This window comes from Loxodonta africana, chromosome 26, assembly GCF_030014295.1.
Source record: "Loxodonta africana isolate mLoxAfr1 chromosome 26, mLoxAfr1.hap2, whole genome shotgun sequence".
Lineage (NCBI taxonomy): Eukaryota > Metazoa > Chordata > Mammalia > Proboscidea > Elephantidae > Loxodonta > Loxodonta africana.
In genome coordinates this window covers 14,345,731-14,371,524 of record NC_087367.1, presented here as the reverse complement: position 1 = coordinate 14,371,524, position 25,794 = coordinate 14,345,731, and the positions used below count along the sequence as shown (strand labels likewise).

General features: G+C 41.3%; 1 protein-coding gene across 1 annotated transcript in view; it reads left to right on the top strand.

Moving 5' to 3' along the window:
* The window catches only part of MSH2 (mutS homolog 2), an 88,208-nt gene extending 76,309 nt beyond the window's left edge, over positions 1–11,899 (top strand). Inside the window, exons 15-16 of the mRNA XM_064277129.1 lie at positions 9,005–9,180; positions 11,456–11,899. Of these exons, the coding sequence (XP_064133199.1) occupies positions 9,005–9,180; positions 11,456–11,626 (347 nt within the window). The 3' untranslated portion in view covers positions 11,627–11,899. The remainder of the gene's footprint in view (positions 1–9,004; positions 9,181–11,455) is intronic.
* Positions 11,900–25,794: the final 13,895 nt, after the last annotated feature.

The window sequence follows — 25,794 nt, the reverse complement described above, 5'->3', positions numbered from 1 at the left end:
AGATTGCTGCATCTTTCTCTTGCGGGGTAGCTGGTGGGTTCAAACCAGCGACCTTTTGGTTAACAGCCGAGTGCTTAACCATTGTACCACCAGGGCTTCCTGGTAGCAAACTCACTACCCTTGAAATCATCAGGAATTGACTTGCTTCTTCTAAGTTAGTATGAAACATTGACATTTTTATAGAACATATTTACCTCTCAGTTCGTAGGTGGGGCAGGTACATGGTACATGCTTCTCCCAGTAGGACCACTTACTCTAAAACGATCACAGAGAGTAATCTGTATTCTTGAATATCTCCGTGGAGGGATTTTCTGCTCCCCTCCCCGTGGCAGTATGTTTTCTTGTTGAATTAGCTACTGGGTAATAACAGTTATTACACTTTGAAGTTCCAAGGATCTAGCTGTTAGTGTTTAATAAAATATTTTTTCTAATTACCAAATTGTATTTTTTTTAAGTTTTTTTTATTAACTTTTATTGAGCTTCAAGTGAACATTTACAAATCAAGTCAGTCTGTCACATATAAGTTTATATACATCTTACTCCTTACTCCCACTTGCTCTCCTCCTAATGAGTCAGCCGCTCCAGTCTCTCCTTTAGTGACAATTTTGCCAGCTTCCAACTCTCTCTATCCTCCCATCCCCCCTCCAGACAGGAGATGCCAACACAGTCTCAAGTGTCTACCTGATATAATTAGCTCACTCTTCTTCAGCATCTCTGTCATACCCACTGTCCAGTCCCTTTCATGTCTGATGTGTGGTGTTCGGGGATGGTTCCTGTCCTGTGCCAACAGAAGGTTTGGGGACCGTGACCGCTGGGATTCCTCTAGTCACAGTCAGACCATTAAGTCTGGTCTTTTTATGAGAATTTGGGGTCTGCATCCCACTGATCTCCTGCTCCCTCAGGGGTTCTCTGTTGTGCTCCCTGTCAGGGCAGTCATCGATTGTGGCCGGGCACCAACTAGTTCTTGGTCTCAGGATGATGTAGGTCTCTGGTTCACGTGGCCCTTTCTGTCTCTTGGGCTCTTGTTTGTCATGTGACCTTGGTGTTCTTCATTCTCCTTTGCTCCAGGTGGGTTGAGACCAATTGATGCTTCTTAGATGGCCGTTTGTTAGCATTTAAGACCCCAGACGCCACATTTCAAAGTGGGATGCAGAATGTTTTCATAATAGAATTATTTTGCCAATTGACTTAGAAGTCCCCTTAAACCATGGTTCCCAAACCCCAGCCCTTGCTCCGCTGACCTTTGAAGCATTCATTTTATCCCGGAAACTTCTTTGCTTTTGGTCCAGTCCAGTTGAGCTGACCTTCCATGTATTGAGTGTTGTCCTTCCCTTCACCTAAAGCAGTTCTTATCTACTAATTAATCAATAAAAAACCCTCTCCCTCCCTCCCTCCCTCCCTCCCTCCTTCGTAACCACAAAAGTATGTGTTCTTCTCAGTTTATACCATTTCTCAAGATCTTATAATAGTGGTCTTATACAATATTTGTCCTTTTGCCTCTGACTAATTTCGCTCAGCATAATGCCTTCCAGGTTCCTCCATGTTATGAAATGTTTCACAGATTCGTCACTGTTCTTTATCGATGCGTAGTATTCCATTGTGTGAATATACCACAATTTATTTATCCATTCATCCGTTGATGGACACCTTGGTTGCTTCCAGCTTTTTGCTATTGTAAACAGAGCTGCAATAAACATGGGTGTGCATATATCTGTTCGTGTGAAGGCTCTTGTTGCCTCTAGGGTGTATTCCGAGGAGTGGGATTTCTGGGTTGTAAGGTAGTTCTACTTCTAACCGTTTAAGATAACGCCAGATAGATTTCCAAAGTGGTTGCACCATTTTACATTCCCACCAGCAGTGAATAAGAGTTCCATTCTCTCCGCAGCCTCTCCAACATTTATTATTTTGTGTTTTTTGGATTAATGCCAGCCTTGTTGGAGAGAGATGGCATCTCATTGTAGTTTTAATTTGCATTTCTCTAATGGCTAATGATCGAGAGCATTTTCTCATGTATCCGTGAGCTGCCTGAATATCTTCTTTAGTGAAGTGTGTGTTCATATCCTTTGCCCACTTCTTGATTGGGTTGTTTGTCTTTTTGTGGTTGAGTTTTGACAGAATCATGTAGATTTTAGAGATCAGGCGCTGGTCTGAGATGTCCTAGCTGAAAATTCTTTCCCAGTCTGTAGGTGGTCTTTTTACTCTTTTGGTGAAGTCTTTAGATGAGCATAGGTGTTTGATTTTTAGGAGCTCCCAGTTATCTGGTTTCTCTTCATCATTTTTGGTAATGTTTTGTATTCTGTTTATGCCGTGTATTAGGGCTCCTAGGGTTGTCCCAATTTTTTCTTCCATGATCTTTATCGTTTTAGTCTTTATGTTTAGGTCTTTGATCCACTTGGAGTTAGTTTTTGTGCATGGTGTGAGGTATGGGTCCTGTTTTATTTTTTTGCAAATGGATATCCAATTATGCGAGCACCATTTGTTAAAAAGACTATCTTTTCCCCAATTAACTGACACTGGTCCTTTGTCAAATATCAGCTGCTCATACGTGGATGGATTTATATCTGGGTTCTCAATTCTGTTCCACTGGTCTATGTGCCTGTTGTTGTACCAATACCAGGCTGTTTTGACTACTGTGGCTGTATAATAGGTTCTGAAATCAGGTAGAGTGAGGCCTCCCACTTTCTTCTTCTTTTTCAGTAATGCTTTGCTTATCCAAGGCTTCTTTCCCTTCCATATGAAGTTGGTGATTTGTTTCTCTATCACCTTAAAAAATGACATTGGAATTTGGATCAGCAGTGCATTGTATGTATAGGTGGCTTTTGGTAGAACAGACATTTTTACTATGTTAAGTCTTCCCGTCCATGAGCAAGGTATGTTTTTCCACTGAAGTATGTCCTTTTTAATTTCTTGTAGTAGAGCTTTGTAGTTTTCTTTGTATAGGTCTTTTACATCCTTGGTAAGATTGATTCGTAAGTATTTTATCTTCTTGGGGGCTACTGTGAATGGTATTGATTTGGTGATTTCCTCTTCGGTGTTCTTTTTGTTGATGTAGAGGAATCCAAGTGATTTTTGTATGTTTATCTCATAACCTGAGACTGCCAAACTCTTCTATTAGTTTCAGTAGTTTTCTGGAGGATTCCTTAGGGTTTTCTGTGTATAAGATCATGTCATCTGCAAATAGAGATAATTTTACTTCCTCCTTGCCAATCCGGATGCCCTTTATTTCTTTGTCTAGCCTAATTGCCCTGGCTAGGACTTCTAGCACGATGTTGAATAAGAGCGGTGATAAAGGGCATCCTTGTCTGGTTCCCGTTCTCAAGGGAAAATGCTTTCAGGTTCTCTCCATTTAGAGTGATGTTGGCTGTTGGCTTTGCATAGATGCCCTTTATTATGTTGAGGAATTCTCCTTCAATTCCTATTTTGGTGAGAGTTTTTATCATAAATGGGTGTTGGACTTTGTCAAATGCCTTTTCTGCATCTATTGATAAGATCATGTGGTTTTTGTCTTTTATTTATGTGATGGATTACATTAATGGTTTTTCTGATATTAAACCAGCCTTGTATACCTGGTATAAATCCCACTTGATCGTGGTGAATTATTTTTTTGATATGTTGTTGAATTCTACTGGCTAGAATTTTGTTGAGGATTTTTGCATCTATATTCATGAGGGATATAGGTCTGTAATTTTCTTTTTTTGTAATGTCTTTACCTGGTTTTGGTATCAGGGAGATGGTGGCTTCATAGAATGAGTTGGGTAGTATTCCGTCATTTTCTATGCTTTGAAATACCTTCAGTAGTAGTGGTGTTAACTCTTCTCTGAAAGTTTGGTAGAACTCTGCAGTGAAGCCGTCCGGGCCAGGGCTTTTTTTTGTTGGGAATTTTTTGATTACCGTTTCAATCTCTTTTTTTGTTATGGGTCTATTTAGTTGTTCTACTTCTGAATGTGTTAGTTTAGGTAGGTAGTGTTTTTCCAGGAATTCATCCATTTCTTCTAGGTTTGCAAATTTGTTACAGTACAATTTTTCGTAACAATCTGATATGATTCTTTTAATTTCAGTTAGGTCTGTTGTGATGTGGCCCTTCTCGTTTCTTATTCGGGTTATTTGTTTCCTTTCCTGTATTTCTTTAGTCAGTCTAGCCAATGGTTTATCAATTTTGTTAATTTTTTCAAAGAACCAGCTTTTGGCTTTGTTAATTCTTTCAATTGTCTTTCTGTTCTCTAATTTTAATTCATTTAGTTCAGCTCTAATTTTTATTATTTGTTTTCTTCTGGTGCCTGATGGATTCTTGTGTTGCTCACTTTCTATTTGTTCAAGTTGTAGGGACAGTTCTCTGATTTTGGCTTTTTCTTCTTTTTGTATGTGTGCATTTATCGATATAAATTGGCCTCTGAGCACTGCTTTTGCTGTGTCCCAGAGGTTTTGATAGGAAGTATTTTCATTCTCGTTGCATTCTATGAATTTCCTTATTCCCTCCTTGATGTCTTCTATAACCCAGTCTTTTTTCAGGAGGGTATTGTTCAGTTTCCAAGTATTTGATTTCTTTTCCCTAGTTTTTCTATTACTGATTTCTAGTTTTATGGCCTTGTGGTCTGAGAAGATGCTTTGTAGTATTTTGATGTTTTGGATTCTGCAAAGGTTTGTTTTATGACCTAATATGTGGTCTATTCTAGAGAATGTTCCATGTGCGCTAGAAAAAAAAGTATACTTTGCAGCAGTTGGGTGGAGTGTTCTGTATAAGTCAATGAGGTCAAGTTGGTTCATTGTTGTAATTAGGTCTTCCGTGTCTCTATTGAGCTTCTTACTGGATGTCCTGTCCTTCTCCGAAAGTGGTGTGTTGAAGTCTCCTACTATAATTGTGGAGGTGTCTATCTCACTTTTCAATTCTGTTAAAATTTGATTTATGTATCTTGCAGCCCTGTCATTGGGTGCATAAATATTTAATATGGTTATGTCTTCCTGATCAATTGTCCCTTTTATCATTATGTAGTGTCCTTCTTTATCCTTTGTGGTGGATTTAAGTCTAAAGTCTATTTTGTCAGAAATTAATATTGCTACTCCTCTTCTTTTTTGCTTATTGTTTGCTTGATATATTTTTTTCCATCCTTTGAGTTTTAGTTTGTTTGTGTCTCTAAGTCTAAGGTGTGTCTCTTGTAGGCAGCATATAGACGGATCGTGTTTCTTTATCCAGTCCGAGACTCTGTCTCTTTATTGGTGCATTTAGTCCATTTACATTCAGCGTAATTATAGATAAATAAGTGTTTAGTGTTGTCACTTTGATGCCTTTTTATGTGTGTTGTTGACAATTTCATTTTTCCACATACTTTTTTGTGCTGAGACATTTTTCTTAGTAAATTGTGAGATCCTCATTTTCGTAGTGTTTGACTTTATGTTTGTTGAGTCGTTACGTTTTTCTTGGCTTTTATCTTAAGTTATGGAGTAGTTATACCTCTTTGTGGTTACCTTATTATTTACCCCTATTTTTCTAAGTAAAAACCTAACTTGTATTGTTCTATATCGCCTTGTATCACTCTCCATATGGCAGTTCTATGCCACCTGTATTTAGTCCCTCTTTTTGATTATTGTGATCTTTTACATATTGACTTCAGTGATTCCCTGTTACGAGCATTTTTTTTTTTAATTAATCTTAATTTGTTTTTGTGATTTCCCTATTTGAGTTGATATCAGGATGTTCTGTTTTGTGACCTTGTGTTGTGCTGGTATCTGATATTATTGGTTTTCTGACCAAACAATATCCTTTAGTATTTCTTGTAGCTTTGGTTTGGTTTTTGCAAATTCTCTAAACTTGTGTTTATCTGTAAATATCTTAATTTTGCCTTCATATTTCAGAGAGAGTTTTGCTGGATATATGATCCTTGGCTGGCAGTTTTTCTCCTTCAGTGCTCTGTATATGTCGTCCCATTCCCTTCCTTCTTGCCTGCATGGTTTCTGCTGAGTAGTCTGAACTTATTCTTATTGATTCTCCCTTGAAGGAGACCTTTCTTTTATCCCTGGCTGCTTTTAAAATTTTCTCTTTATCTTTGGTTTTGGCAAGTTTGATGATAATATGTCTTGGTGTTTTTCTTTTTGGATCAATCTTAAATGGGGTTCAGTGAGCATCTTGGATAGATATCCTTTCGTCTTTCATGATGTCAGGGAAGTTTTCTGTCAGGAGATCTTCAACTATTTTCTGTGTGTTTTCTGTCCTCCCTCCCTGTTCTGGGACTCCAATCACACGCAAGTTATCCTTCTTGATAGAGTCCCACATGATTCTTAGGGTTTCTTCATTTTTTTTAATTCTTTTATCTGATTTTTTTTTCAGCTATGTTGGTGTTAATTCCCTGGTCCTCCAGATTTCCCAGTCTGCATTCTAATTGCTCGAGTCTGCTCCTCTGACTTCCTATTGCGTTGTCTAATTCTGTAATTTTATTGTTAATCTTTTGGACTTCTACGTGCTGTCTCTCTATGGATTCTTGCAACTTATTAATTTTTCCACTATGTTCTTGAATAATCTTTTTGAGTTCTTCAGCTGTTTTATCAGTGTGTTCCTTGGCTTTTTCTGCAGTTTGCCTTATTTCGTTTCTGATGTCTTGAAGCGTTCTGTAAATTAGATTTTTATATTCTGTATCTGATAATTCCAGGATTCTATCTTCATTTGGGAAAGATTTTGATTTTTTTGTTTGGGGGGTTGTAGAGGCTGTCATGGGCTGGTTCTTTATGTGGTTTGATATGGACTGCTGTCTCCGAGCCATCACTGGGAAACTTGCTTTTCCAGAAAATCCGCTGACTGGGACGCTGGCTCCAGGCTCCGAAAACAGTCGCTGCTTCCCCGTATTTGTTCGTTCTCCATCTCTAAATCTGTGTTTGTTGTTCAGGGTTCGTAGATTGTTATGTATGTGAGCGATTCACTTGTTTTTCCGAGTCTTTGTTGCAAGAGGGATCCAAGGTAGCGTCTGCCTAGTCCACCATCTTGGCCCCGCCTCCCCAAATTGTATTTTTAAGAGTATATTCTATACACTGGTTCGGTTAAAGCTGGGAGTTCAGAAATCTTGGAATTTTTAGTAGATATCCCCATATAAAATGACTTCGATGAGATTAAGTAGTAGTTATCCCCATATAAAATGACTTATCTTTGAGTATTTCATCCTTTCCGAAAAGTTTGTCACTTGTGAGTCTGCAGCCAATTACTTAGTTGATGAGATTAACGTGCTGTAAGGTTTTTATTGCTAGAACATTTTACTGATCTTCAGAATAACTTTTTCAAATGGCTTTCTGGTTACCCATGAAGACGTTTTTCTGCCTCAGTTGATGGCACATAAATAAGATGTTCTTGGCTCTTTTCTCCTTTGTTTCTTACGCTTCAGTGAGATGCCTTTTGAGCGGCTCTGTTCCTGTTATTATTATTGGCATAGAATAAATGGGTACATTTAGTTAGATCTGACATCTAGGATGAAGTTGTATTTTTTGCTTTTAAATCAGTTGGTGTTTCATGTGTTATAGAAGCAGACTCTGAATATAAACAAGAACAGAGGAGGTATAGAGAAGACAGAATAAGTTCACCCTTCACCGTGGGCTTTATCAAAGTTACTTTTGCTTTATTTTTGTTTGCTTCTTTTAGTTATACTGAGTGCCCAGTGCCAGCAGAATGCATAGGGTATATAACCAGAAGGGGAAAAAAATTTAACAGTTTCTGTTAGTTTTGGTGGTCAAAGTTCAAAATCAAGATGTTATCAGGGCCATGCTCCCTCTGAAGGCTCTGGGGGAGAGTGTTTCCTTGCCTATTTGTAGATTTTTGTGGCTCTGGGCAATCCTTGGCGTTCCTTAGCTTATAGATACATAACTCCAGTCTCTGGCTCGGTCTTCACATGGTGTCTCTGTGTGTCTTCTCCCCTTCTTACAAGAACACTGGGCACTGGATTTAAGGCCTACCCAGTCCAGTGCGGTCTCATCTTAACTAATGATATCTGCAAAGACTAATTCCAAAGAAGGGCATGTTCTGAGGCTCTGGGTGGACATGAATTTTTGAGGGACACCCTTCAACCCACTCCCGTTGACCCGTTGCCGTTGAGCCGATTCCAACTCATATCGACCCTATAGGACAGAGTAGAACTGCCTTGTAGTGGCTACAAGGAGTGTCCGGTGGATTTGAACTAGTGACCTTTTGGTTTGCAGCTATAGCACTTAACCACTACACCACCAGGGTTTCCTCAGCCCACTACTCGGTTAATGTATAATTGAAGCAAAAATGAAAGCTCTATAATAACTCAGCTAGTATAATTTTTATTAAAAGTTTGGAAGAAGTTTCTTGAGTCAGTTTATTTTCTGCAAAGGGAGCTGAAGATTGGGTACCTAGTCCTATAAATTTACCAGCAATTTGGGTGGAAAATGTCATCGTTTCTTTGCAATAGTTCAGAATCAGATTCAGATCACAGAAAAATGAAAGTAACTTTTCTAAGACAAGTACTGTGATAGTTAAATATATTTATCCAGCCAGTTTTCCTGCACCACAGTCACTAGAAAATGATGTAGTCAGATGTAGAGGCCAGGTCATTCAGTAACAACAAATCAGTATGTTTTGTTTTGAATTAAATGCTACTTCTATTTTTTTTTTCTGTTTAGTGGCACTTTAACATTTATCCTTTTTTAGTTCCTAGTACATTAGTTTCCCACTTACGAAATGAGGACACCTCAGAGACACTGAGTTGATTAATTTCTTAAGATTAAGACGTTTTCTAGGCCGTTGAGAATTAGCTGCGAAGCATTTTCTCTGCTATTTTTATTTTTCCTGCTACATTTGTCAGGGATAAAATACAGCATGGTATGCCAAGTCATAATCATTTTTGCTTTGGAGGTTTAATTAAAATCCCTTTATCTAAATTACTTTGAAATATTTGGCCAGAGTATTTTATGTAACACAAAATTAGGTTTCCCAATGACATGCTGAGAAGAAGAGATTCTGCTCACAGAAAGTGCTGTCTCTTCCCACTCCCCAAATTCCCTGCAGGTGTCTGTGATCAAAGTTTTGGGATTCACGTGGCGGAACTTGCTAGTTTCCCCAGGCACGTAATAGAGTGTGCTAAACAAAAAGCCCTGGAGCTGGAGGAGTTTCAGAATATTGGAAAATCTCAAGACTATGGTGAAACAGAACCAGCAGCAAAACGATGCTATCTGGAAAGAGAGGTTTGTCAGCTTGTTTTTGTAGTTATTTAATCTCTGTGTTGTTGCATAAAACCAGGTCACCAAGCCATGCAGGTTTTTTCCTATATGAGTCCAGTGTTTAGTTTTTGATCAGTGATTTCTGGCTTTTATTTACATTGCTTTGCATGGTGAAGAATCTGTCTCATTCTGATTTCTGCAGTCCATCTGCATGATCGGAAGATAGTATTTAAGTGCCAGATTTAAAAAGTAAAGGGAAAGGAATATTAAAATAAGTAATTCAAAGGAACTGTAGATGTCTAAGGACATCTTTTGACTACTTGACAAATGTATAGATCAAGTCTGGTTTGACTCAGTGCTTAGTTAAGATGATACCAAAGAATTACAAAACATAGTTCCTGTCCTCAAGTTGTTTAGAATTCAGTTGGAGAGATAAGAGTAATGAATCTGTCATGGAGAACAAAGTGGTATATCACAAGTCTTTTTTCAAGAAAGCTCTTTGGGGACCAAAACCAAACCAAACTCATTGCTGTCAAGTCGATTCCGACTCACAGCGACCCTATAGGACAGAGTGGAACTGCTCCATAGGGTTTCCAAGGAGTGGCTGATGGTTAGCAGTCAAACTCTTAACTGTTGTGCCACAAAGGCTCTCCTTGAAAGATAGGTGGTAGTTATAATAATAATAAAAAAAAAAGTTATAATAGATGATGGTTTTTGAGCTTAAAAGAAATTATTATAAAATGTTAGTAATTTTAGGTGTAGAGGTTTACCGTCCTGAATATGAAATGATCTTTGCGTTAGTCCTTTACTGTATCAAAATCACAGCTGTCAGTGACCTGGGATTGTTGTTTTGTGCTGTCCACTCGATGCCGACTCCTGGTGGCCTGGGATTAGGGCAGCCTCTTTTTAGGTAATTCTTGCTTTTCATTAAAATAGAAGACATGTGCTTTTGATAATGTTAATTATGTTTTGAAAAGCATTGAAGTTAAGGTCAGCAAACATATTATAACTGTCCGTGGTGCTAGATTTTATCTTAATTTAAAAAAATCTGTGCACTTAAAAAAATTTGTTGTTGAGAATATATACAGCAGAACAGAGACACCAACAATTTTTATATGTACAATTCAGTGACATTGATGACATTCTTTGGGTTGTACAACCATTCTCACCCTCCTTTATCTGAGTTGTGCCTCCCCCATTAACACAAACTCACTGCCTGCCAAGGTTTCTGTCTCATCTTCTGAATTGCCGCTGTCAATTCAATCTCATGTAGGTAATTCTTAGAAGAGCATAGTGCTCAGGGCAGATATTTTTTACTAGTTAGGTTAAACTTATTGTTTGGTTTTAAGAAGACTTGAGGGAATATTTTTGGTTTAAGTTTTAAAGATTATCTCCGGGCAGTAGTTTCAGGGTTTCCTCCAGCTCCAGAGAGCCTGGAATCCATGAGAATTTGAAATTCCGTTTTACATTTTCCCCCTTTTAATTAGGATTCTTCTGTAGAATTTTTGATCAAATTGTTCAGTAATGGTAGCCGGGCACCATCCAGTTCTTCTGGCCTCATGGAAAGGAGGCAGTTCATGTAGGCATGCATGTGTGTAACAGAGAAGCATTCCTTTATCACCTGAGTATCACCTACCTTTTGCCTTCAAAGTGCTTACTGTTACCAGTTAGGTCTCTTGTGTGACAAGCAGGCCTTGTGGTTTGGCTTCCCAGACAGTAACAGTAAACACCTGGGGAGTCCTTCCTCAGTGTCAGGCGCTGTCCTCAGCACTTTACACATTCTCACAGCAGTCCTGTGAGGTCGATGATATTGTCCCCATTTTACAGATGATGAATGTAGATCACAGAGGGCAAGGAATTTGCCTAAAGTCACAGAGTAAGTCATACGTTCTTTGGAACAGTAATATCTGGGCTGTAAAATAAAAAGGAAAACGCCCTCTGTGTATTTTCAATGACTGTTTATGCCTTACAGAATTCTTGGTAAACTTTGAATTCTTTTCTTCCCAGAAGAATAAATTTATGCATCAGAAATTATAAAAGCTGGAGGATTTGGAAACTACAAAAGTATTTGGCCCCTTTGTCTTCAGTAGCTGAAAATACATTTATGAATGTTCTTTTAATGACTTGTTATAAAAAACGGAAGGCTTTGCTGTATATTTAGACAGCACATTTAAGAATGTTCTTTAAATATAGGGTAGCATGTTTAGATGGAAATGTTGCGAAATAATTTATTGCTGTCTAATGTGACTTTTAGAAAAGACACTTTGAAGACTAACGAAACGTTCACATTTTTTTCCAGCAAGGTGAAAAAATTATTCAGGAGTTTCTGTCCAAGGTGAAGCAAGTGCCCTTTACCACAATGTCAGAAGGAGACATCACAATGAAGTTGAAACAGCTGAAAGCTGAGGTGATAGCAAAGAATAATGGTTTTGTAAATGAAATCATTTCACGAATAAAGGTTACTACATAAGAAAACCCCGCTAACGGAATGAAGATAACATTGATAAGCCATCGTCTGTAATACTTTTGTATTGTTTTATACTTAACCCTTTTTCCATAATGTTAGCAGTTGATGTCTGTGTGATGTCAATGTAAGAAAATATTTAGTACAATACTTTGCTCTAAGTATACTTTAAAGATCTTTATTTTGAAAAAACAAGCTGTAACAGGAATATTTAAATGGACTTAGGCAATGGTAGAGAACATGTCAAATTTTACCAATAAAGTCATGTAGTCTGTGGAATTTGAGGTGCATTCTATTCCTTTGTAACATGACCTTCGTATGTATTACTGCGTTAATTATGTCGTCAGCTGCCGTCAGGTGGGCCCCTGATTCGTGGTGACCCTGTGCACAATGGAACAAAACACCGGCTGGTCCTGCACCATCCTCGTGACCAGTTGCAGATTGAACCGTTGTGACCTATAGGGTTTCCACTGTGTGATTTTCAGAAGTAGATCTCCAGGCCTTTCTTCCTAGTGCCTCTTAGTCCACGAGATGTTCTGAAACCTGTTTAGTGCCATAGCAACACGCGAGCCTCTGTCGATAGACAGGTGGTAGCTGCACTTGTGGTGTGAATGAGGTGCATTGGCTAGGAATAGAATCTGGGTGTCCCCCACGAAGGTGAAAATCTTCCACTGAGCCACCAGTGCTCACTGTGTTAATTATAGAAGCATCATAAAATAAATAATTAGGTTGTCCTTTTCAATTGCCTTTATTGTTTTGTGCCACTGAGTCAGTTCCGACTCATAGGGACCCTATAGAGCATAGTAGAACTGCCCAGTAGGGTTTCCACGGAGCACCTGGTAGCTTCAAACTGCTGACCTTTTCGGTTAGCAGCTGTAGATCTTAACCACTGTGCCACCAGGACTCCTCAATTGCCATTAGATGCTGGATAGCCTTCCTGACCTGTGTATCTAACCTTCCCACAAGCGAATACAGGTAGTCCCTGACTTACAGTGGGGTTCCGTACCAACGACTCCACGCTAATCCATTCTGACGTAAGTTTTTGAATACCTTTTTTTTTTTTTTTAAGTTTTCATTATTAATGCCTTTTATTATCAGTATCTTTATAAACCTGATCTTTGTTTTGGGGAGTTGGCATGAGAATGGTAACATAAGGAAACTATGCACTGCAACATTGTATGTAGTACATGTTACTAAGGATAACTTGTACAAAAGCAGGGGTGGTTTTAAGTGTCCTTGGTAGTAATTCAGGTATATCATAAGTCAGGCACTACCTTTATTTATTGCCAGATGCTAAGGAAGAATCAAGTAGCCTGGCAGCCTTGTAAAAGCAAAGGATCTTAAGGCTGGAGGCGACCCTGGAGACTGCCTGCAGTGATTCCCCAGTGTTGGTGTGTTGACGGAGCTAGGTTAGTATATGCGGTAGTCAAGAGACCTGTTATCAGTCCAGAGTTCTACGGTGGTTCTGCACCCATCTGCCATTCTCCCACCCCTGTTCTGTGGTGAGATTTAGAAATCTGGATTTTTAAAAAACACCTTGCAGTTTGGACACCTGATTTAGTCTGCTCTGTGTTTTATGGGAAAGAGACAGGTTACGGGTTAGTGGCTGGCCCTGCAGAGAGTTTCGGGAAAAGAGGAAGACAGTCTTTGTAATAAATGATGATGTCATGATGGAGTACCCAGAATATAGGGGAAAAAAATTAGATTGGACCCCTGCTTCACATCGTATGTAAAAATCAAATTTAGTGGATTTTAGGTCTAAATGTACAAGGCAAATATCCAGCTTTTAGTGTTTGGTTCTATACAGGAAACTATTTTTCTGACCTCAGTATAAGGAAAGATTTCGTAAGTCACAAAAGCACCATCCATCATGATTGGTACATTTAGCTATATTGAAATTAAGAACATCTCACTATGAGTTGGGATTGACTCGATGGCAATGGTTTTGGTTTGGTTAGGTTCATTAGAAGGTGCCACAAAGTGAAAAGACAAGATCCATGATGGGAGAACATACCTGTACCACAGAAAACATTAAAGGATTTATATTTAGAGTATATGAAGAACCCCTGTAAAATTACTAAGAGGGCATTGAGTCTTCTTACAACTCAGTAAAGCAACTCAAAAGATGATGAAGGATCTGAACAGACATTTTGCCAAGGAAGGTGTACAAATGGCCAATAAACCCATGAAAAGATACTCAACATCATTTGCCATCAGGAAAATGCAAATCAAGACCACGGTGAGATACCACTTCACTTCCAGTGGGATGGCTAGAATAAATCAGATAATAACAAGTGTTGACAAGGATATGGAGCGATGAGTGCCTTCATGTGGTCCAGCCACTTTGGGAAAGTCTGGCAGGTTCCTCAACTGATTAAACAGAGTTACCACATGATTCAGCATTTCTGCTCCTAGGTATATACCCAGGAGAAATGAGAACGTGCCCACACAAAACTCATACACAAATGTTCATAGCTGTGTTATTCATAATAGCCCAAAAGAGGAAACAATCCAACTGTTCATCAACTGATGAATGATCGTATAAAACGTAGCATATCCATACAATGGAATGGTATTCAGTCATAAAAGAAATGAGCTAATATGATTCCATTCATAAGAATTACCCAGAACAGATAAATCCTTAAAGAGAGCAGATGGGTGGTTGCCAGCAGCTGGAGGTGGGAGGAGACTGGGGGGTAGGGAGTGATACTAAAGAATATGGGGTTTCTTTTTGAGGAGACGAAAATGTTCTAAAATTGACCATGGTGATGATTGCACGTATCTGAGTATGCCAAAAACCATTGATTCTTAGGCTTTAAATGAGTGAATTGTCTGGGTATCTCAATAAGCTGGATTTTTTTTTTTTTAAGACTGAAGGCAATTCACCCAAGGTAAAGTCGAAATGGTTCATAAAGATATGAAAAGGTCTTTAATTGCTGGTCAGGAAAATGAAAACCACACCAGGCTATCCCTACACTCCCACCAGATTGACAAGTCTTTAAAGTGTGGCAGTGCCAACTGTTGGCGAGGATGTGGAGAATGGTATTTGGTAGATTAAAAAGAACCCTTATTTGGAGTTAATTGGCACTACCCAAAACAAAACCAGGCCTGTTGCCGTTGAGTCGATTCTGACTCACAGCAACCCTACTGGACAGAGTAGAACTGTCCCATAGGGTTTCCGAGGAGTAGCTGGTGGATTCGAACAGCTGACCTCTTGGTTAGCAGCCGAGCTCTTAACCACTGGGCCACCAGGGCTCCGATTGGTACTACGTACACTTTAGAAAATAGATCAGTAAAGTTGGAAATACCCATATCGTATGACTGGCAATTCCAGTCCTACATTCATACTTGTGCACATCGTGCTGTGGTACACATTCGAGAATGTGCGTGAGCGCCCCAAACTGAAGACAACCCAGCACCGGAAATGCACTACGGCTGTGCAAAATAACATGGGTGGAATCTTAAAAAACATTAAGCAAAAGAAGTAAGACCAAAAGGATACATTGTTTTTCCCCCATTCATATGAAGTTTAAGAATTGATAAACCGATATTGTTTAGAGATGCATTCATAGAGGATTAAGGGTAAAAACAGGAAAGTGATTATGGCAGTCAGGAGGGTGGCTGCCTGTCTACGGGCGCCGGGGTGGGCAGGTGGGGTGGGCAGGTGGGGCGGGCACGTGAGGGCTTCGGGAAGGCCACTGCGTTCTGGTTTTTGGCCTGAGTAGTGGCTTGGCAGGTGCTTGCTTTAATGCTAAACTATGCAATATGTTTTATGCCCTTGAAGTTTAGTAGAAGAACAAATAGAAATATACGACTGACCAATGAGCCCTTTTACTCTTAATTTACCGTCTTCTGTATCCTCCTCATCACAGATATTTTTGAGTGAGTTCTGCCACTTTCTTTCCTGGATACCAAAAGCTTGGGAAGAAAATAAACTCGTAGATCAAAGCAAAAGAAAAATTTCAGTGCGAAAAATTTTTATTGGTTTACAAAACCATTTATAAGTGAAAAACATTTTATGTGTCATTCAAGAAGAGCAGTTTTAAAAATCCGATGAAATAGTCCATCCCTTGGTTGTCTGTGAAAGATAATGTTTTCAGATGCCTGCACACAACCGTGGCTCACGGGAAACCAGCTCGTGGCTTTAGTTGTTACAGCTATAAAACGCGGGGAGGTGATGGTGGCGGTTTCAAGAAAACATGCGGTGTATCAAGTTCTGATAAATCGGGCTGCTTTCACGTCCCCAAAAGACAGTTGGTGTTTCATTCTCAGACATTTTTGAAAATGAAAAAACAGATAATAGATCCGAGTAAGATATTTCAGACTTAACTCTATGCATATTACATGAATATGCATACGAAGCAACCAGGTCTTCAGTTCGTTTGTAATGTTGGATATAAAGCAAAAGATAAACTAATTTCTGACACATCAAACAGTTGGATTTTAAAACTTTAATTGTAATGTGGTTTGGTTTTGCTTCCTCACCCAGACGTGCGCTTGGGTAATACCAGAATAAAGCCCAGGATATAAGTATTATCCAAAAGATTTAGAACCCAGCCATCCTGTCTGTGCTCAGGAAATCTCTTCACCATGTAACCACATGGCTGGGAAAATTACATGATTTTTGCATTAAAGAAAAAAAATCCATCAAAGATACAGTTGTTTTTTGAATTAATTTTATTTTCTTCCTTAAAATACTGTTTTGGGGGTAAAAGTTGTAACGAAATAACCAAAAGAGATGTTTTGTTAGTTGCTGTTAGGTGCCGTCGAGTTAGTTCCAGCTCATAGCAATCCCATGTGCGACAGAACAAAACTCTGCCCGGCCCTGTGCCACCCTCACGATTGGTTATGCCCGAGCCCGTTGTTGCAGCCTCTGTGTCAATCCATCTTGTTGGAGAGGGTCTTCCTCTTTTTTCACTAACCCTCTGCTTTACCAAGCATGATGTCCTTCTCTAGAGACTGGTCCCTCCTAATGACATGTCCAAAGTATGTGAGATGAAACCTCGCCATCCTTACCTCTAATGAGCATTCTGGCTGTACTTTTTCCAAGACACATTTGTTCGTTCTTCTGGCAGTCCATGGTATATTCAGTATTCCTTGCCAACACCATAATTCAAAGGCATCAATTTTTCTTTGACCTTCCTTATTCATTGTCCAGCTTTCGCATGCCTATGAGGTGATTGAAAACGCCATGGTTGGGGTCAGGTGAACCTTAGTCCTTAAAGCAATGTCTTCGCTTTTTAACACTTTAAAGATATCTTTTGCAGCAGATGTGCACAGTGCAATGCGTCGTTTGATTATTTAAAGAACTTTTCCCCTTTGAAATCTCTATGTTCCACATACTGAGCACATCCTGTTAGACTCCTTGAGCATTAACTGTATCGTCTATCCTTGGTCTTTCTGTATTTAGCTTTTTGGGGAAGTATGTTTTTACCAGCAGCATATGGTATGAGGTGCTGATTCAGTACTGAGTGGCTCTTTAAGCTTGTTAGTTGCATTCTGTTGATTAAAATAGTGTGCAGAATAGAAGAAAAACCAGTCCCTGGTCTGAAATAAATGAAACATTGTTAATTAGCTCGTGGGGAAGAACAAATGAGTAAGGAGAATTTTCATAGGCAAAGGAACTCTCTATCCTTGCCTTTATAGATTCAGTGTGTTTGGGTTAGGGAGGTAGGGGGTGACTTGGGAAGATGATGAAAATGCCCAGAATGATACACACGTTTTTAGATTAAAATTGGAAGTGGAGCCCAGCTTAATATAATAGCTTTCTGCCTGCTGGTCTCCCCTGTCCACCCGCATTCCACTTACCTTAGAGCTGCTTCTCTGCTGTTCTGCTTCAGTTAGAATTTACCTGTATGGCCGTTTTGAGATGTCTGTGAACGTTCTGATGTGGTGTCGGATATCATAGAGGGTACGTAATAATAATTATATACGTTGTTGTTAGTTGCTGTTGAGTCGGTTCCAACTCACGGCGACCCTCTGTGTGCACAAAGTGTGCCGTGTAGGTTTTCAAGGCTCTGACTTAACATTTATGTTAATAGAGGGCATAGAATGGTCCTTTGTAGACATTTTGTTGTTGGTAGTAATGCCTCCTGTTTTGTCTGAGAAGGGAGTTGGGAAGCCCTTGCCTTGCGTCTGCCGCAGCCTTTACCTCCACCTCCTGGACAGTGTTGCATGGTGTCAGACAACCTTCAGAACGTGATCCCAGTTCAATGTACGTTGGCGTAGTTTTGCTTTGGCGTGTGGCTTGTTCACACAGAAGCACTGACGCTCCTCTCCCACCCAGCCGTGCTGGAAATTCACGGTGGTGTGAACAATACAGTGATGGCGGGATGTTGGCCTGCCTTCGTTAGACTGCCCTCGTCTCGTTTCTGCACGTGGTTGAACAGAAGGCCGCATCGTTACCACCTGCGTTGTCGTGAGTTGCCATCCAGTTGATTGCGATTCACAGCGACCTGTGTGTGCACAGTAGAACTCCATAGGATTTTCAAGGCTGTGGCCTTTTGGAGGCACATCGCCAAGCCTTCCTTTTGAGGCACCTTTTGACGGGTTTGAACCGCCAACCTTTTGGCTAATAGTTGAGTGCTTAACTGTTACAGCCTTTGGTTCACCTCAAAAAGGTAAAGAGAAATTAGAAACCCCCTTAAATGGTGAAGTTTAGGAGGAAGAAAAAACTCTGTCAGTGCAGAGTTTTACTACATCCCCGCTGACCCCGTTGCCGTTGAGTCAATTCCGACTCATAGCGACCCTACAGGACAGAGTAGAACCGCCCCACAGAGTTTCCAAGGAGCAACTTGTGGATTCGAACTACATAGTTCTAATAAAAAAGAAAGAAAGAAAAGGTGATGAATTCCATGGCGTTCAGAATCAGTAAACACGACCATAGCAATTAACATGTATTATTTCATTATTACTATTGTGTTTGTTTCCTGAAATTTTGTTGATGCTTATCATTTATGACTAGCAGTCAGATTTTATGAATGATCTCGAATTGAGATAGCTTAAAACTAAAATAAGTATAATTAAATCTAATTCAGACAATGCAGCTATTTTCAGTTTAGTCACTGGCCTGCGATTTTAATATGCATTGTCCATCCAGCAAGATGAGTTTTCTTCATTTTTTTCTTCACATAATGATTAGGACTTTATGTTTATTATTGATTCCAATGTGATGTTTTATTGCTAAACTTTTTCAGGCTCAGCCAAATCAAACATGAAATAGGACTTTCCAGTTGAGTCTGTAATGCCATGGGAATTAACAATTCGGCAACATTAAATACTTTGTATCTGCAAAGCTCAACAAATCCATCTTGCAAGAAGTAAACCAGGATGCTTCTTAGACGCAAGGATGGCGAGACTTTGTCTTGCACACTTTGGACATGTTATCAAGAGGGACCGGTCCCTGGAGAAGGACATCATGCTTGGTAAAGTGGAGGGTCAGCGAAAAAGAGAACCCTCGATGAGATAGATTGACATAGTGGCTGCAACAGTGGGCTCAAGCATGAACCGACTCACAGCACCTAACAACAACATCCTGGGCTTCTCAGAAGACTCCTTTTCAACTGTCTTTTTAAAAGATAGGCACTTTTATTATCGTTGTTTTACAGATGAGGAAATCTAGGACAGAGTTTCAGCAACATGCCAAGGTCACAAAGCCATTAAGTGGCAGAGCTGGGATTTGAACCCCGACAGTCTGTCACCAGGGTGTGTAATTTTATTTGTTTAGAAACTTAAAATATACTTAGGAACCTGAGATGTACGCATGTGATGAGTTTAATCTTTCTAACTATTAGGAGTCCCAGAATGATGTGAACAGTTAATGTGCTCAGCGGCTAACTTGAAAGGCTGGTGACTGAGTCCACCTAGAGGTACCTCGGAAGAAGGCCCTGGTGATTTGCTTCTGAAGAAATCAGCCATTGAAAACCCCGTGGAACACAGTTCTACACTGACACGCGTGGGGTCGCTGTGAGTTGGCATCAACTTGATGGCAACTTAAAAAAAAAAATTTACGAAGTGTGGAAATGAGTGGTGAAGGTGATGTAAAAGGAATGAAGGAAGGGAGGCAGGAAGTATGTGGTACAAATGTAAGGAAGTAGTCCTCATTCTGTTGTGGGTTTAATTCTGCTCTGGCACTCACGTGCAGGGCTTCTGTCTTGGCTGTCACTTACATAGCAAGAGGCAGCCACGACTTGACAAAGAAACCTGTGAACCCAGCTGCTCATTGGGGTTACAAGGCTGCTGTCTGGGGCTTCTTAACAGAGGAAACAGCCCGAGCGTCTGCCCTCAGCTAAGAAGCTGTATCCTTGCAGAAGCTCACCAGCCACCAGGTGCTGACATCTCATCAAGTAATTGCATTGCACCCTATTTGGAAGAAAGATTGTGTTTAAACGAGAAGAGAGATGGTTGACCAGAAGTATGGAAGCTGGCGGGGAGTGGGGGAGTCGGGGGCGGTTAGAATAAAATGTCGTCAGCGTTTGGAGTTATCAAGTGGAGCGAGACACAGAAGCTGGTGCACACACGTCTTCTGACCACTTGGAGGATATCCTATCATGAGCCATGTCATGGATTGAATTGTGTCCCCCCAAAATATATGTATCAGTTTGGCTAGGCCACGATTCCCAATACTGTGATTGTTCACCGTTTTGTCATCTGATGTGGTTTTCCTGTGTCTCCCAAAGCCGACCTCTATGATGTTAATGAAGCAGGATAGGTGGCAGTTATGTTAATGAGGCAGGACTCAATCTACAAGATTGGATCATGTCTTGAGCCAATCTCTTTTGAGATATAAAAGAGAGAAATGAGCAGAGAGACAGGGGGACCTGATGGCACCAAGAAAACAGCCCAAGGGTCAGAGGGGGTCCTTTGGACCCCAGGATTCCTGTGCGCAGAAGCTCCTAGACCAGGGAAAGATTGATGGCAAGGACTTTGCTCCAGAGCCAACAGAGAAAACCTTCCCCTGAAGGTGACACCTACTAGACTGTGAGAGAATGAAACTGTGTTTGTTAAAGCCACATCCACTTGTGGTAATTCTGTTATGGCAGCACTGGATGTTTAAGACAAGCCGGGAACGTTTTATCCAGCCGAGAGGGAAGAACTCTCGAGATTCTCTCCCTCACTCCGCTCTGTATGTGCTTGCTGAGTAAACTTCAGATGACTAAGCCTGCACAGGCCTGGGTGGGCGGCTGAGGTGAAGCAAGCCTCCATCTGGTGTATTAGAAAGACTCCGCCTTGGGTTCTAGTCCTTGCTTTGCCATTTGATAGGGTGACTTTATACTGGCCACTGCCCTTCCTTAGTGATTTAAGGAGGTTGGATTGTTAGAGTTCTGAAATGCCAGGTGTGGGTAGTAGAGAATAGTGGGGGTTAAGGTGAATACCCCAGCCTGAAGCATTCAAAAATCTTGCAATGCTGCCGGCCAAGCAAATATGTCTGCAGCTCTCGATTTGGCCCAGGGCCACCGGTTTGTGCCCTCTGGGGTGGTCTCTGGTACACGCTGAAAACAAGCGCCAGCCTCGACTGCAAACAGCCTGTCCCAGAACCCCAATAGCCACCCCAAGATGGTCTCCACCCTGCCCCTGCCCCCCCATAAGTGCCATGTTAATAATCTAACTCATAATTCTCTAATCAGAAATAGGGCTCATTGCTGCTTTGTTGCTTTGTTGTTGGGTGCTGTCAAGGTGATTCTGACTCATAGCAACTCCATGTGACAGAATTGACCTGCCCCATGGAGTTTTCTTGGCTACAGTCTTCACGGAAGCAAATTGCCAGGTCCTCCTCCTGAGGAGCTGCTGGGTGGGCTTGAACCCCCAACCTTCTGGTTATCAGTTGAGCACTTAACCATTGTGCCGCCAGGGCTCCTTATTGCCGCTTTATTTCTTATTTACTAGCTGTGTTCTCAGCCTCCCAGGTATGTTGAGGCATAGAAATAATCACTGACAATGGTTTTCTCTGGAACTCTTTTGGTGGCCCGTTCACTGGAATCAGACATGGAAAGAAAAAACAAAAACCTGTTGCAGTCCAGTCAACTGTGAGTTATAGGCACCTTGTGGGACAGAGTAGAACTGCCCCATAGGGTTTCCAAGGAGTGCCTGGTGGATTCGAAATGCTGACCGTTTGGTTAGCAGCTGAGCTCTTAACTGCTGCACCACCAGGGGTCCATGGAAAGAAAACATCCAATGAATTCCAACCAGATAGAAGGGAGGAGGAGCCATTGAAGAATCTCTGGTTGCCTGAGAAAGGAGATGCAAGGTGGTTAGATTAAAGAACCTTACAAGGTTTTGAGGACAGTCCACCTTAGTGGAGGTAGGGAGATAAAATAGGCTGTATCTGTGAAGATTGGGTATAACTCAAGTAACTTTTTAAGACTGAAAAGTAGCTTAAATGAGATGTAATGATAGCCAACTCTTTTATAGCACTTACTATGTGGCTGACACTCAATTTATCCTCAACAACCTGTAAGGTAGGTACAATTATCCCCATTTTACAAATGAGGAAACTGGGACATAGAGAAGCTAAGTGATTCGTCTATAACTATCAAAAATAAGAAACTCTGGTGGCGTAGTGGTTAAGTGCTACAGCTGCTAGCCAAAATGTTGGCAGTTTGAATCCACCAGGCGCTCCTTGGAAGCTCTATGGGGCAGTTCTACTCTGTCCTGTAGGGTCACTATGAGTCGGAATCAACTCGACAGCATTGGGTTTGGTTTTTTGGCTTAGCATAAATAAATAGATTAGGATAGGAGTTATTTTTCATAGATACTATTAGTGTACCTGTTTTACAGACGAGGAAACTGGGGCATAGAGAGGGCAAGTGACTTGCCTAAGATCATAATACATAAATAGATTAGGATAGAAGTTACTTTTCTTTCATATAAAAGCAATCTGGATGTAGGCAGTCCAGGGCTGGTAAGTTACTCCGTGACCATCAGGGACCCTGGATCCTCTGAGCTATTTCTCCACTGTGCATGACTTCTTTTCTCAAGGTCACCTCAGAGCCCAAGATGACTGCTGGAGCTCCAATCAATGCATCCACCCTTCAGGCAGCGGAATGCAAAGGTGCTCTCCCTGCTTGTAAGGACCCCTAGAAGTTGTAGACATGCTTTCACTTAGATATTCTTAGCCAGAATTGAGTCACATGTCCACACTGAGCTACAGGAAAGGCTGAGAAATGGAGTCTTTTTGCTGTCCTCTCTGCCTCGTTTTGGTGAAAAACATAAAAAGGACTACCAGAAGAATGAACAAATCCACCACGGAGGAAGTATAGCCAAAACGGTCCTTAGAAGCGAGAATGGTGACACTTCATCTCTCTTCCTTTGGACCCATCATCAGAGGGAACCAATTGCTGGAGAAGGACATCATGCTTGGTAAAGCAGACAGTCAGCAAAAAAGAGGAAGACCCTCAATGAGATGGATTGACACACTGGCTGCAACAGTGGGCTCAAGCATAGCAACAATTGTGAGGATGGTGCAGGACCAGGCAGTGTTTCATTCTGTTGTATACAGGGCAGCTGTGAGTCAGAACCGACTCGGCAGCACCTAACAACAACAACCCTGCCTCCTAGGGGAAAATTGACCAAAAGCTCATTTTTAAAAAGTACATTTTGTGAATGGCAAGGGATTTTAAATCTGATGCTTAGTAAATGCTTTGGGATGTTGATCCTTCCTCTTCTTTCCAACTTCTCTGCCCCACCTAATCTTTAATATTTATTTCCTTTCAAAGTATCTTTTAGCTTCTTCTCCTTCCTCCTCTTTCCTTCATAATAACTTCTTTGGACTCCACTGTCTTCTGCCAATTGGTGTTTCCACTGACTTGAACTAAACTAAGAATGCAGTGCCTTGCCTGCCTTGTCCACAGTTCTGATCACAGTACTAGGCACAGAGTTGGCTTTCAGGAAACACTTGTGCAGAGTGTGGGCTCCCTGCCGGACTGGATCAATGACCTCTCTGAGCAGGGACTCTGAGGTGCCCAAATGAGTATACTTTTTCCCTCTGGGCTGTAATGAAGCATAGTGGAGCACTCTAATGTTGGCACAGCTAGAACAAAACGACCCTCCACAGAGCAGACTTGTACTGGGCTCAGTGGTATTCCCTCAAATTCACGTCCACCCAGAACCTGTGAATGTGACCTTATTTAGAATAAGGTCTTTGCAGATGTAATCACATTAAGAAGAAGTCATACTGGATTAGGGTGGGCCCTAATCCAATGACTGGTGTCCTTACAAGAAGAAGGAAATGCAGACACACAGAGTCACAGAGAGGAGAAGATGGAGGCAGAGATTGGAGTGATGCATCTACAAGTCAATGAATGCCAAGGATTGCTGGCAACTACTAGAAGCTAGGAGAAAGGCATGAAACAGATTCTCTCTCAGAGCCTCCAATAAAGAACCAACTCTGTTAACACTTAGATTTCAGACTTCAAGCATCCGGAAATGTGAAGAATAAATTCCCGTTGTTTTAAGCCATCCAGCTGGTAGTACTGGGTCAGGGCAGTACTACGAAATGAATATAGCGGTAGAGTGTTGAAGCGAGAACGTAGAGGTGGCTGATGTGCCCAAGATCTCAGGGCTGATTGGTGGCAGGTGTCCCCTCTACCACAAAGCTTCTCAATGAAACACCAATTTCCAGGCAGAGCCTCATCACATGGGGTCATTAAGTAAAATAGAAATGGGTAATAAATTTTTATGTATTCAGAAATTGTTTCTCTCCTCCCCTCCTCTTGGGGTTGATTAACTTCACTGGAAATAATGAACCTGAACTGATTTTTTGAGCACCACTTCTAAGTGGTAATTACTGAGGCTGTACCTGGCTTGTAGACTTTCAGAAGACTGGAATCGTTTTTAAGATGATCTTTTTCTCTCCCCCAGTCTCCCACTGGTTTTTCCCTTGGTGTGAAGGCTGACAAATCAGAAAATAAATGAGCTGGAAGAAAGAACAGTCATCGTCTAGGAGTTGTGTCATATTTCTAAAGGGCAGCACAATAAGTATTGTCCTGCCTTTAGGGAAGAAATCATGCTCCAAGGAGACCTCATTGAGGGAAACCCCAGGGAGAGAGTGGCCAGGGCAGGACTTACGCAGGTGAACCTCACCACCTGGCCAAGTTCCTTCCTTCTCAGGTTCCTGTCAACAGAGGCCCCCAGGGCCATCTCGTTGGGATTTTTGAGGCCACTCTGCTTTTTTCTAACTCTTCTCAGTAGGTATTTGTGACTCTTTTTTTTTCCAATTGTAAGATCATATACAACACAACATTTGCCAATTCAACACTTTTCAGGTGTACAATTTTCCGATATCAATTATGTTAATGTGTGCTCTCTTAATCACAGGGCTTCAAACCGGAACAAACCGCCTAGTTCTGGTTTGAAGCTCTGCTGAGAATTTGCATTTCTGCAAGTTCCCAGGTGATGCTAATGCTACTGGTGAGGGACCAGTTGTGAGAACCATTAGTAGAGTGGTGGTTCTCAAAATTGTTTATGCATGAGAATCACCTGGGGATCCTGTTAAAATGTAGATTCTGATTCAGTATATCTGGGGGGGTAGAAATGCAAATTCTCAACAGGGGTTTGAACTGGAACAAACCGGTTCAGAGCCCTGCTTAATCACATAACCTCTCAGACCTGCTTGGAATCAATCCGTGTTTGTCCTCTGCCATCACTGCTTTCTGGGGTGGTGGTGATGGGGTCCTTCAGCCGGTTGCTCCTTAACGTGAAGTGGACTACTTCTATTGTCCTCACATGGGTTTCAAGGGCAGCCCCCTCCTCCAAGTCTCTCAGAGGTTAGTGAGCAGCTCCATCTATGTGGTTTGGGACACTTGGTGAGCTTGTGGAGGTTTAATAGTCCCCCCTGGAGTTAGCCCTGTCATAACTCCTGCCCAGATTCTGTGGTCACCAGAGGGCTGAGGTGCAGATCAGAGAGAGCACCATCACTTGGAGCCCCGGGGGCTCTGCTGCTCACTGGCTTTAAGACATGCTCTTGGCTATTCCACCTGGGCTCCCAAAGCCCAGCAGCCAAGTAAGAAAAGGCCCAGCATCCTTGGCCTGCAGCTGAGTTGCTTCCATCCCACACATACATTTTACCTTCTCTGGCCCCTCTGGTGCAGCTTCCAGATCATTGCCTCACTGGCCCCATCCTCTCCCCGATGACCCAGGCAGCCGGAGGGTGGGTTCACTAATAGCACCCTCACCAC